At 40.0% G+C, this 13,447-nt stretch overlaps 1 protein-coding gene across 1 annotated transcript; it reads left to right on the plus strand.

Moving 5' to 3' along the window:
- Positions 1-1,105: 1,105 nt before the first annotated feature.
- Positions 1,106-9,875, plus strand: LOC115726765 (protein ACCELERATED CELL DEATH 6-like). Its single transcript, XM_048281957.1, has 8 exons — positions 1,106-1,111; positions 1,274-1,347; positions 1,591-1,670; positions 2,861-3,451; positions 4,379-4,387; positions 6,843-6,947; positions 8,492-9,024; positions 9,207-9,875. The coding sequence occupies exons 1-8, from the start codon at positions 1,106-1,108 to the stop codon at positions 9,873-9,875; spliced, it is 2,067 nt and encodes a 688-aa protein (XP_048137914.1).
- Positions 9,876-13,447: the final 3,572 nt, after the last annotated feature.

A 13,447-nucleotide genomic window follows, 5' to 3' on the forward strand; every position in this document is an offset into this window, starting at 1 on the left:
TTTCAAATTTTAATTTCATTTTCTGTTTTCTTCTTGCTTAGCTGGTGCCCGGCCACGACGATGGCCGGCGATCGGCCAAAGGTGATGGACGAGCTCGCCCGAGACCCGTGAGGCTTGGTGTTGCTAGATTTCGGCAAGTCGAGCCTCACCAAATCAACGATCTCGAGGCCTCGCCAGAGGTCAATGAGTCGAGACGAGCTCGAGTGAAGCTCGCCTATCCGGCGAAGGATAAGCTTGCCCGAGCCGGCAAGGCTCCATCTCGGCCAAAATGGCAAGCTCCAGCCTCACCCGTTGGGATCTATGGCCTGACCAGTGGAGAAAAAGAAAAAGAAAATAAAATAAAATATTGAATTATTAAATTATTAAAACAAAATAGAAAATATTAAAAATTGAAGAAAAGCGATTCCAGATAGAATTTCACCTCTTCAAATTGAGGAATTCGCTTTTATGAATTTTTACATAATATTTTCGTTGATTAGAAAGTGTTTTAGGTTAACTAATTTATTTTCACTGAACCAAATAAATTAAGGAAGGAAAAATTAATTTAAAAAAAAAATACTTCCCCTGAAACAACCCTAACAACCTGGAAAGAGTAGCATTTGTGAAGAAGGATATGAACTTATTATGTGGCAGAATCTTTCCGACGTCTCGCAATCATCGCTCAAGTCTCAAGCAGGCCTTTTCACCTTTTGTTTTTTCCCAAGAAGTTAACATAGATAGACCAAGGGCCCATTCGTCTCTGATGAAAAACTGTTTAGGAAACTTACTTTTCGATTTTGGGTGTTTGAACGACAGAATTATTCAAAATCTACAGAAAGCATTTTATGCGAATTGAAAATAAGAAGTTTATATTGGGACAGACGGCTTCCCCTTATGGTTAGAAATAAATCATTTTCCTTGATTTCTTGGTAATTTGTATTTGTTAGATTAGCCTAAATTAGACGATGTTAATGCGTTTTAGTGGATTCAGCTGTTTATCAAACACTATAAACTTAACTTTTCTTTAATTGATTTGGCAAAAACAAACGTAAAAAAAGTAGTTTATTTTTGTTTGAATTCAAGTTTTTGATAACCTTTTTATAGACACAATAAGTTTGCAGGGTGTATGAAGGTATGATCTCTCGCTCTTTCTGCTGCTTTCTCGGTCTTTCTTCACCAGCTGTAAAGGCCAAAAAAAGAATAATTGACTGTGGACCAGCCATGATGCACCACAAGTAGCTTAATCGTACATTTTGATGATAAGTAGCAACCCATATTTTTTCACTTCGCTCAGGTCCTAATAACTGTTGGACTTTCCACTCCAGAGTACTGGTTCTTCTCAAGTCCTGCTCTTCTATTTTTCTTCAGGTTTCGTTCTTTGTTCTCTTGACTCATTGCTTCCGTTCTTTGATGTTCTTCGTGTGTTACATCTTCTGTTAAATCTCGGTTTTGGGCAATGGTTTTCTTGTCTTCTGGGATTGATCTCCTTTGAGGATCCTCCAACTTTGGAAGTTCGTTGCTTACTGAACCATGCATGCACGTGTTCAAGTATTCAAATTGCCTGCCCGCAATCGTAATCACATGTTCTTTTTGTGAACTTCTACTTGTTAGGATCAGAGCTAATTTTGATCTGCAATTAGTTACTGCTGATTCTGCCTTACCACAGCTTCTAGATTGCATTGAAAAATCTGGTAATCTGAATTTTCTTGTGAGCATAATTTGAATTCGCAGTCCACCCAAAAGAGAAAACCTTAAATGTTCGCAGCGAAATTCTAAAGTGATAATTTTCAAACTATCAAGAAAAAGTTGGTGATTTCATAAAAGTGCTACTAACTTACTATGAAGCTACTTGAAAACCAGATAACTTGTAATTTATTCTTACCCCACAACTTTTTGGCACTTACCAACTCTTTCATAAACCTATCGGCACAGAAAATATTCATCTTTTCAAATGGAATAGTTAAATCCGTCCCCTTTAAAATACAAAATGTGAGAATGGTCTGTGAAATTTGAAAGGGAATAAAAGGGTACATAAAATAAGTAGAACTGTTCCCAAATTATGAGAATATCTATATGATTGGATAAGCTGATTACCATATCTAAAGGTACTTGAAACACTCTTAATCGCACGATATGAGGGAGTCTAAACCTTCGATTTATATAGATTCAGAATAGTTTATATTGAATGTTGATTCCATGTGTTAACCAAATGTTAAAGTTTTGGAGTTTAAGTGTTACGTGTGTATTATGGTTGCCAGCGTTGTGTGTATTCCATTTAATTATTCGCTTAGGTTTTCAAGAAAGAAGCCAAAAGTTGTTTCGTTCATATGAGAACGAGGACATGGGCCCAAGATAAAAAGGGAAAGAGGATAAGATATGGGCAGATTTGGAGTCGTAATGTGTCGGGATCAATTGGATAGCTTGGCGTGAACGCAGAGTTGGTTGGATCATCAAAAGATGATATGAGGGAACTTTTCTTTTTTAATCAAAGCAGGGAATATTACTAAAAAAAATTTTTAGGCATATTGCTTTTGTATCAATTTAGTCATATATTTTTTAATTTTATCAATTTTTGTGAAAATCTTTTGACAATTTATCAATTTAGTCTTATCGATTAGAAATCGCTGACCTGAATGCTGGTCATCCTATGTGGAATGGCTAGCATCCCTTTCTTTTCAATAATCTACGGACATCATATTTGATTGCTATGACTTGGGCCTTTGAACAAGAATTAATAAGTTTGTTACTGAACAAAATGATTGTTCCCTTGCAATAACTACATTACTTGCGTAGCTCAGGCTTGATGGACGGGAAGCTATCTATAGGGGAGGAGGACAATGGCACAAGCAACCTGATCAAGGAGGAGGTCAAGACGGATGAGATGGATTCTTTGAAGGAAGAAGATATCTAGAGGAGCCGACGGGAGAGAATAATAATGCTCTGGCGGCTGCAAGAACCGCGGCACGACAAGAACCGGAAGAAGATTTGTATGCAGCTACTAGCAGACTGGCAGATGTTATCAAACGTGCCGATGTGGAGAAGTTCATTTCAAAGATCGAAAGGCTTGCCAATCAAATAGATCCCTATGGCGCTCTCAATTTCCAAGGGCTATCGAAGGGTTCACTACTCCATGTCGCAGCCGAGATGGGCAAGGACGACATCCTAAGGCTCCCGGGTGATTACGTAGGTGACCACCTCGTAGCTGCCCAAAATGATTATGGAGATCTCCCCCTCCACATGGCCGCTAAGGTCAGGGGATCTAGGGCAACCGCAATGTTGATTCGCCGGGCAAGAGACCTCCCCAACGTGGAGGACAAGAACCTGATCCTGAGGATGAAGAACAAACATGGAAACACCGCTTTGCATGAGGCCGTGCTTAAGAGTCACATCAACATGGTGCTCCTTTTGTTAAATGAAGATTTGGAGCCCATGTACTGGAAGAATGCTTATCATAAATCTCCTCTATACCTGGCTGTGACATCCTGAATTCCGACCCCCTTTCGAAACTTTGAATAAATGAAAGGTCTCATTGATGTATTTCAGTCTAATCTCACTCGGAGTTGATCCCTCTCGAGCGGACTAACCAAATGGGAATGGCTAGCTAGGAAAATCAAGTACGTGGACCTAAGAACTTGATCCTGGATTGACTCTTTGGCCATGAAAATTGTCGAGGGAATATTCTGGACCAATACGGATCGATCCTAGAATGATTAAGGAACGATTTGGATAATACCCTACGCTTGGATCACGGGTGATTCCGTTTGACCTCATATGGGTTCCGAACGTCCCTAAATTATTTTCTAACGATCGTGTCTAGCGGGACTAGTGATTGACCCTCGCAATTGAATGACAACCAAGGTCGCCATGGCTCGAGTAATTCTTAAACGTGATTTTTATCACGGGTCGATACGCGTAACTCCTAAAAGCCACCCGTTAATTTGAGATACGCTGAAAATTCTATCGATCGAGATTGATCGTGAATCGAGCTTCAGAATTTGACATTGGACCTTCAGGGGTTCCAATAAATAAAAATTTTGGACGTTTCCTCCTCCCGAGTGCAATTCCTTCGCGATTCGCCCCAAAGAGGTTCGGGAAGAGTAGATTTGGACTAGGAATGGGAAAGGACCCATTTGCCCTCGAAAAATACCCCATTTTTCACTTGGAACGAAGGGTATTTTGGTCATTTTTCCTTTTGGCCGAGATTGACTAGTCAATGTGGAGAGAAAATTATTTTTCCCTCTTGACTTTGTGGGCATAATTAATTATTCTCACCTTATATTATTTATTATTTGGTCTTCTTCCTCCTCATTATTTTCAAGAAACCACTCTCTCTCTCTAGCTCACTTTCTCTCTCTTGCTCACTCCCTCTCTTGGCCGAACTCACCCTTGCTCACTCTCTCCCTCACCGAAAATTCTTCAAACAACCGCCGGTGTCGCCTTGAACCGCCAGAGCTCGATTACCGCCGTGAGCTACTCGGAGTCGCCGGATTTCCATGGGTTAAGGCCGGTCACAAGGAGTCGCCGGAGCCGCCGGTTGGAACCAAGATTCTCCACCCATTTTCTCCCCGGAAAACTTGCTAAAATAGTGGTAAGTTGCTCCCTAACCTTAGATTAGGTATATAGGTTGCTAATAGACTATAGATTGAGTGATTTTGGTGAAAAATGGGTTGGTTTTGTGCTAGTTCATGGAGTTGGCCGAAAATGCAAATGAAGGGAGGAGAGAGAAATGTGTTCTTGCATGAATAGTGAAGTCAAGAGAATAATTGTTTGGTCAAAGTTGGACCATGGCTACTTTATGCTTAACTAGAGTTACTTTATGCTATTATTTAATCATGGTTAGGTTAGTTATTGACTCTAGTTAATTTTTGAACCATGGTTAGATTATACTTTAACTATAGTTACTTTTTATGTGACAAAATGTTGTTATTCCATGGTGCTAATTAAATATGGCAGTATTATAGTTTAGTACTTTAGTCATGAATTAATTGCACGTTAGAAAATTATTATTGTTCGGCCCCGATAAATTCTCACGTTAGTATAATTTTTAATCGTACATTATTTATATATTGCTACGTTAGCATAATATAGTCGCTTGGCGTGGATTGGATACTATGGTAGTATTAATTGATCGGGTAGTCTGGATTAGTCCTTGGATTAGTGTGAATTAATCGGGTGATCCCGAATTATTAATTCTCTAACGTGAGTGAATCACGTGGTCCCGAATTATTCTGGGAAAGTATGAAGGTCGTATTCAATCAAGTCGTCTGAGGCCAAAGTGAGCCGTATTCGTCTGATTGTCTGAGACCGAGAAAATGTAATGGTCGTATTCAATCAAGTCGTCCGAGGCCAAAGTGAGCCGTATTCATCTGATTGTCTGAGATCGAGGAAATGTGAGGGTCGTATTCAATCAAGTCGTCTAAGGCCAAAGTGAGCCGTATTCGTCGATTGTCTCGAGACCGAGAAAATATGAAGGTCGTATTCAATCAAGTCGTCTGAGGCCAAAGTGAGCCGTATTCGTCTGTTTGTCCGAGATCGAGAAAATATGAGGGTCGTATTCATTCAAGTCGTCTGAGGCCAAAGTGAGCCGTATTCGTCTAATTGTCTGAGATCGAGAAAATGTGAGAGTCGTATTCAATCAAGTCGTCTGAGGCCAAAGTGAGCCGTATTCGTCTGATTGTCCGAGACCGAGAAAGTATGAAAGTCGTGTTCAATTAAGTCGTCCGAGACCAAAGTGAGTCGTGTTCGACTAATTGTCCGAGACTTAATCCGGTCGTGTTCCTATGTGTCCGAGACCGATATTTATGGGTCGTATTCCTCTGTGTCTGAGACCTTGGTATATATATATATATATATATAGAGCCGTGTTCTATAAATGTCCGAGGCTCAAGGTTGTGAACTTGTATGATGTCGGTGGAGTAACGTGGAATATTTTCGGAGTAACGTGAAATATTTTTGGAGTAACGTGGAATTTTCGGAGTAACGTGGAATCTTTCTGGAGTAACGTGGAATATTCTGGAGTAATGTGGAATATTCTGGAGTAGCATGGAATGTTTTCGGAGTAACGTGGAATTTTCGGAGTAATATGGATAATTATATTATGGCCTGATGCGTTAAACGCGGACCCCGGAGCATGTGGAACATTTTATTGTCAGATTGAGGCGTGGAACGCCGAAACGGGAGTAACGTAGAATATTTGAGAAGGTGTGGGAATTTTCGGAGAAAGAACGGAATTTTCTGGAATTAAATTGTGGAATTTTTAGAAAGAAAGAAAAGTTGTTGGAAATTGTCCACTGAAAATGTGTCTGGAGGCACTAGAGCCCTAATCTAGGATTAGGGGCTAGCTTATCGAGATTTTATCTCACCCCGTTGTGGGTTCGTTGTTTTTCAGACCCTCCGTCACAACAATGAACGACCCGCCTCAAAGGTTCGGGATCCCGCGGGACATGGAAACCGTGGTGACAGAGTACCCGGTTGGATGAGGACGAGCTGGCAGCCTTAGACAAGATTGTACCGGATAGCGAGGACGAGGCCTAGGATAGTTGGCCTCTCAGCTTTTGTAGAGTGCTGTATTTTGGTTGTGTAGCGGGCTTTGACCACGTCTCTTTTTGTTATTGGTGGTCACGAGCTTGTACGGTGGCCCCCGAAGCCCTAGGCTGATGAGTTTGTAGCAGTTATGTATATATGTACATAAGTTTGTTTTACCGTCCCAAGTCATCGAGATGTTAATTGTTTCTGTACGGGGATTCGTTTTTGCTTCCGCATGAATTTGTTGGCCTTTGGATCCTGGAGAACTGTATATAAGCGTGGCCAGGTGGGATGTCGACGAGCTCGCGGGGTTTGGGTCGTGACACCGGCCATCGACACCAAGAATCCCATGATACATGAGGTTTTATTTTCGCTCTCGCTCGAACCATCCAGGATACAAGGCTTGCCACCTGCTCGTGGTGCCGTTATGCGGCATTACTATGGTGCGTACCTAAATATGCTTTTGTGCAACAGCATTTTGCGGTTACTACTCAAACCCGTTACATATTCTCTCATAAAGTTCCAAATCCCACCTGCTTATTAAAGTTGTTTGGATATCCACCGGGTACTCGCAACCGATCATATAATTCTTTTGGTAAATAAATTAATCTCACCTTGGCACTTAATGTACAGCTTAAATAAACAAACAGAACCATACAAAGTGCAAATATTAAAGATCAACAATCATAAAAATCTAGACTCTAACAATGGCAATAGGAGAAAGATGAATTTGAAGTGGTGATTGTTGATGATAAATTTTAGATTGCAATTAATCTTGTTTAAGGGTTCTAAATCTTTAGTTTTGTAACAGAGCCAACTTAGTTCGGTAAAAGATTTATCAAATCCTGGTTTCAGATTTACAGTTAGGTTAATCTCAAAACCATCTTAAGTCCTAGTAGAGTCTCAATATTCATTCTTACTAATTAAATTACCTAACAAATATCAAGGAAATATGTGCATTTAGTAATTAATACGTATTAGGATTTTGGCGGATCGGGGCATCTCATGATACTTGCCTGCTTCTATCCCCCATATAGCTCCATTCTCCTTTCCATTTCGTTTTACATGAATTAAAAACAAAATATAGGCGACTTAATTTTGCCACTTTGTCCATAAATAATGTACTTGGGGGAATTTTCCCACATTAATTTTGTTGTTGTTTATTTAGACATAGCATGATATAAGATATACCAAACAAGTTAAATTGGTTGTTTGAAAGAATTTTAGTTGATTCTTTTTTTCATCCATCAGTCATTTCGATGAAAAATAAATAACATGTTTCTGCTAATTAGTGTGGTAATGACATAACTGGTTCTTGAACTTTCTGCAATATTCAAGGTGGTCCCTAAAATTTGTTTCTTCACTAAATTTTAAAATTTCTAACACCAATAGCTGGTGCGACGAAAATATCTATTAACTTTACGATATTAGACTTGCCACGTTGGTGCCACTTTAAGCGAATTTTTTAATTTTTAGGGTTGGATTGAATAATAAAAAATTCGAGGACCATATTGAATATTGAATAAAACTCCATGGGCCGATCATTTCAGTATCCCTCAACTTTCATTGTCATGTGATGGTTTAAGGGAAAACCTCTTTTGGAGGTCCCTTTGAGCATGGAGCAGGATAGATCAGTGGGAAACAGATATTTTTATAGCCGGTTATGCTCTGGGGTTCCTATAGTTCAAGCAAGAAATTTGTATTTCATCCCTTACCTATTAGGCTAGCTAGGCCAGTCTATACCTATTCAAAATAAGTCCATTCCCAATGAATTAGTCTTTAACTTTCATTTTGTATCATTATTATAGCGCATCATTGTAATTTGAACTATATTTTAGTAACTTTTAGATTATTCAAACAATGTTTCCTTTTTTTCGATATAGTATATATGCCGACTCCATAGATACTTCGTGAAATGGAAATGCCATATAAATTGCCCTCAACTGTTTATGCGGATGTGGTCCTAACTTGGGGCTCCTGATTCCAGATTTAGTCGCCAAGATACTTGAAAAGAACATGAAGCTATTTGCAATGATCGACTCCACAGGTAGTAATGTATTCCATTTAGCTGCTTACTTCAAGTTGCCCCAAGCATTCGAATTCTTACTACAAAAGAAAACTGAATATTTGGTCCGAGAACGGGACATGAATGGGGATCTTCCCATTCATATTGCGGGCAAGATGGGTCAAGTCAAACTGATCAAACTGATCGAGAAGCGACGTGCGGGATTACATTTGCTAAACAAGCAAGGACAAACAATTCTTCATGTCGCGGCAAAATACGGGAAAGATTCAGTGGTGAGGTATGTGCTCAAACATCGAGATCTGGAGACGATGATAAATGAAAGAGATTATACCGGAAACACAGCTTTGCATTTGGCCGCGATACATTCACAACCCGCCGCTGTGATTGCCCTCGTGCTGGATGAGAGAATTAGCCCTTCCCTCCTCAACCACAAATGCTTGACTGCTTTAAACATTGCTGAAGATAGCTACCAAAAGAGGGGGATGATGCGTGAGGTAGGTAACATGAATAGTCACTATTTTTATTTATCAGCTTACCGGAAATTCCCATAGATCCGATACATTAGTCAAGCACAGATCTCGTATTCAAATCGTTATGTCTCTGCGTCAATAAGATTGTCGAAGCATTGATCATTTTTTTTTTTTTTGTTTACTTTTACATATGCTTCCTATCTCAGAAGTTGGCAGTTGTAGTGTTGCGATCCTCGTCAGCCGAAAACAGAGACTTACTCGTGCTACGGCGGAAAGCTCGACATGAAGCACCTATAGTATTCAACGTGCATGAAAAGAAGCCAAGCATGGACAGCGTGAAGGATGTGATCAATACCCGCCTGCTGGTGGCAGCACTTGTGGCTACCGTGACTTTCGCAGCTGGTTTCGCAGTTCCTGGAGGATTTAACAGCTCGGACACGGTGTCTAATGAGGACCGGGGAATGGCTTCGATGCTGGACAAGAGAATGTTCCAGGCCTTCGCCATTTGCAATACTGTCGCAATGTTCTGCTCAATGATTGCGGTCATCAGCCTCATTTATGCGCAGCAAAATGACATTTATACGGGGATAGCTGGATTCATTCACGCAGCAGTGTGGCTAACAATTGCACTCCCGGCGATGTCCGCTGCTTTCTTAACTGGTGTCACATTGACCGTCGGCAAACTCCCGTGGCTTGCTAACACCTTATTTTATTTAGGACTCTTTTTCCTCCTCTATATCTCAGCTGCCATAGCGTCGCAGTACGTTCTATTCTTTCGTACCATCCTTTGTCTAAGATGCTGGCTTGTTCAGCGTTACATTTTTTTTTGCCAATTTAAGACGGACCTTTTGGATGAGCCAGAGGAAGACCGATGACTTGGCGACGCCGAAATGTGGGGACTCACCACATCCTCCCGATCACTAGTTTCAGTTGATAAATATCTATGATTTGCAGAAATAAATGTATATTTGCCCTTGTGTGTTTGGGGGTCACTCTACAGTTACTTTCCATTCCATCAGCTCAATGGTTATTGTTATAGTATTGGAAATGGAGTTACACCACAATTCATGGAGCCGTCATGCGTTATAAGTATGGCACGTGCCTAAATGTGGGAAGTGCCTATGTCTCGATTGATCGAGCCCTAAAGATTAATATTGATGGTTCCTTTGATGCTGGAAGCAGAGTAGCGAAAATCGCACGTGTTCTTCGGGACAAATCTGGTGCGCTACTTGCAGGATTCGCCCAAAAAAAAAAAAAAAACGAGCTTTATCGTCTCTTCAAGCGGAAGCGAGAGCTCTTGTGAAAGCCTTGAAGACTTTCAGATCTAGAAGAGACGATGAGTAGTACTTGGAATCTGAATGCAAGGTTGTGGAGGACGCTGTACTTTTTTTTTGGTCAAAGGACGCTGTACTTGAACGGGATAGAATCCAAATCCTAACTACGCAAACCCCATTACATATTTGACATAAAATTCCAAATCCGGCCTGCCTATCAAAGAATTTGGATAATCATTGGGTGTTGACGCCTAAATTTTGATTAATCTATTTTTTGCATAAAAATTATAAAAAATCATCTCACATATTTATTTTTAGCGTACATTGCATTGGCATATAATCGGGCAAGCAGAACACTTAATTTAGCATGCGTCTAGACTAGGCACGGGATGGAAAAATACACCGAGAAGATTTGAAACTTCAAGGACTGTATTGCAAATACTTAAAATTTCAGGGACTGTATTGCAAATACTTGGAACTTCGAGGACCGTATTGCAAATACCAAAAGAAGATGAAGAAGGGAAGATGATGAAGGGAAGATAATGAAAAGAAGATGAAGAAGGGAAGATGATGAAGGGAAGATAATGAAGGGAAGATGAAAATGGAAGGTGAAGAAATGAAGATGAAGAAGGGAAGATGAAAATGGAAGGTGAAGAAATGAAGATGAAGAAGAGAAGATGAAGATGGAAGGTGAAGAAATGAAGGTGAAGAATGAAGGATGAAGAACTTTGCCTATAAAAGAGAGAGCTCTTGAGAAGAGTTTTAGAAGGGGGAAGTGGAAGAGAATTGAGAGAGAGAGTAGAAGAGAATTGAGAGAGTTTTTTTAGGAAGAGTGGAAGAGAATTGAGAGAGTTTTGAGAGAGTTTTTGAGAGGAATTTTTAGAGAGGAAAAAGAGAGTTCTTGAGAAAAATCAGAAGAGAAAATTCGAGAGTGAAGAAAAGTGTTTTAGTCGAGCATCATCTTCGACGAGTCCCGACACATATTTCGCCCCTCGCAACCCAACAACGCCATTGCTTGCCATTTTCGACGACAGCCGCGTTCTTCCAGCTCCGAGATCTTGAAGGGAACTATAACGTGTATGTGAGTAAGATTTTGTGTAATAGAAGGTAATCCTTTCCATCTCGATCTTCAAAAATGTAATCGTTTGGTGTGAACATTCGTTTGTTTATTTTAGACATGCCACGTGTTCCAAATTTTAGCATTATTACATGTTAATTTATTTCTGTAAATACTCGTGATTGGCTGCGTTTTCTTTCTTTCTAAATCACCCATGGTGTATATCGTACAAAGTTCAATGTTTTACATCCCCATAAAAAGAAGAGAAAAAAAAAAAAATTGCATCTTTGAATTTCAAGTAAAATCCATCAAAATTGCCAAATCAAATATTTTTCATGAAAATGGTACCGAAAGGGCGTTAGAGAAATCTGACGTAACCAAATCCCCGAATTCAAAATCTCTGGTCCGCGGAAATAAGATAGCTTTCTCCCGCTATTTTATTTAGGTTTCTAATCAACCTACCGAAAATGATTAGTGGCGACTCCAAATTCAAAACACATTGCATGTTAATTATTTGAACCTTAAGTTGCGATTTGGTATGGACTTGGGAGAGTCCGAGTTAGGTTAATTAATTAACCCGATAATCCATTAGCCCGAAAATTTAACTCGTTTTTTTTTCTAGGTCGCGACAGCTTGGCGACTCCGCTGGGGACCCAAAGAGGACTTAGGCCAGATAATTTCATGAAAAAGAAATCACTTGATTTGGCAAACTTTGGTTGAATTCTTATTCTTAGGTGTTAAATGTTTTTGTAGATGGGGAGTTATATGGGGAAGAGTGATCGGCTAACCCTTTGTTTTGCAGGCTTGGTGAATTGGAATTGTGATTTAACTTTTGAATCATTGAAGCGGTGTTTGCCTTTAATTGTTGTGCATGATTTATCGTATTTGCACTACACCGCACACAACCCGTGACCGGACCCGGGTCACACTAATAGTTTTAAGATGGTATTTAGATGGTTCTTTAACCTTGGCGGTAAGGTTTCGCTAAAGGTTATCCCATCTGGACCCCGAAATTTTTTTCCAAAAAATGGCTCAAGGGTCGTTCTCATACACGTGAGGCTACGATGCATGAGAAATGCCCTTGTCGACCGAACCAAGCCGAAGTGATTGGACCCGACTAGTCATGACTATTGTACGCGAGGTTGCGACTAGTCATGATGATTGCGCGCGAGGCTGCGACATGTCATTTCGTTCATCATTTCACTTTGCAAAAGCCTTTTGGATAGATAGAATAAGATTTAAACTCACAATTCATGCGCATGTCTTTGTGATTGACATTTTCTTCGTATGAGAGGTAATTTCTTGTCTCTTGTACCCTGTTATCTCATTTTTATTTTGGGCCGGTCCATGGTTTAGGTTGATTGTTTAGAAGTTTCATTGTCTTATTTCCAATTTCGCACTTTGCTTCCGTAGCTTTTACAATTTCATCAGTTGTCCTCAATTCTGATTTGGCTTATTCCTGTTGTGCGATTTTTACTAAATTCTACGATCGAGCTTTGAGTAAGTGCCAAACACGAAAGTTGTAGACCTATGTTTCAACTAATATCTTGCAAAATTTTAGAATTAAATTCATAATTTAAGATGGCCCTTCGTTTTTTCAACAACATGTGGTTATAACAGTTTTCTGAACGTGTTTTTTTTTTAAAGACACATTAAACTGATTTGATCCGTGCATTTCTAGTCTGATTGGCCAACATAAAAGTTGTTCATCACCTTCTCAACTATAAGCTCGTAAAATTTGGACATGTTTTGATCAACGTGCGAATTAATACGAATTTTTTCGTAAAAGCGGACAAACTGAAAATTACATGTTTCAATCCTTTGGTCATAATCACTTTGTTCGTTTGAGTCTAGAGGGATGTCATGGGCCGGCTCGCTATTCTTGCTCCCTGTACTCATTTTGGGTTTGTTACTGTGTACAGGTAATTTATCACGGATCCTCCACATATTACTCGATCGGTCGCGAAAAGAATGGCTGACATTAACGCCGCCGTTAGTGCTACCCTAGACGAGAAACTTGGCTCCTTGACTGAGCGCTTTGAAGGGATAATGTCCCGAAAAATGGAAGAAATGATGACCGCCTTCACCGCCAAACTTCAATCAGCCGCTGCCGGCC

Source organism: Rhodamnia argentea, chromosome 7 (genome assembly GCF_020921035.1).
Source record: "Rhodamnia argentea isolate NSW1041297 chromosome 7, ASM2092103v1, whole genome shotgun sequence".
Taxonomy (NCBI): Eukaryota; Viridiplantae; Streptophyta; class Magnoliopsida; order Myrtales; family Myrtaceae; genus Rhodamnia; species Rhodamnia argentea.

Bases quoted from the DNA above. Each gene is read 5' to 3' on its own strand.
- LOC115726765 (XM_048281957.1), top strand. The intron at 1,348-1,590 runs GTTTCGTTCTTT...TCTACTTGTTAG, and splicing joins GCTCTTCTATTTTTCTTCAG to GATCAGAGCTAATTTTGATC. The intron at 1,671-2,860 runs GTAATCTGAATT...AAGACGGATGAG, and splicing joins AGATTGCATTGAAAAATCTG to ATGGATTCTTTGAAGGAAGA.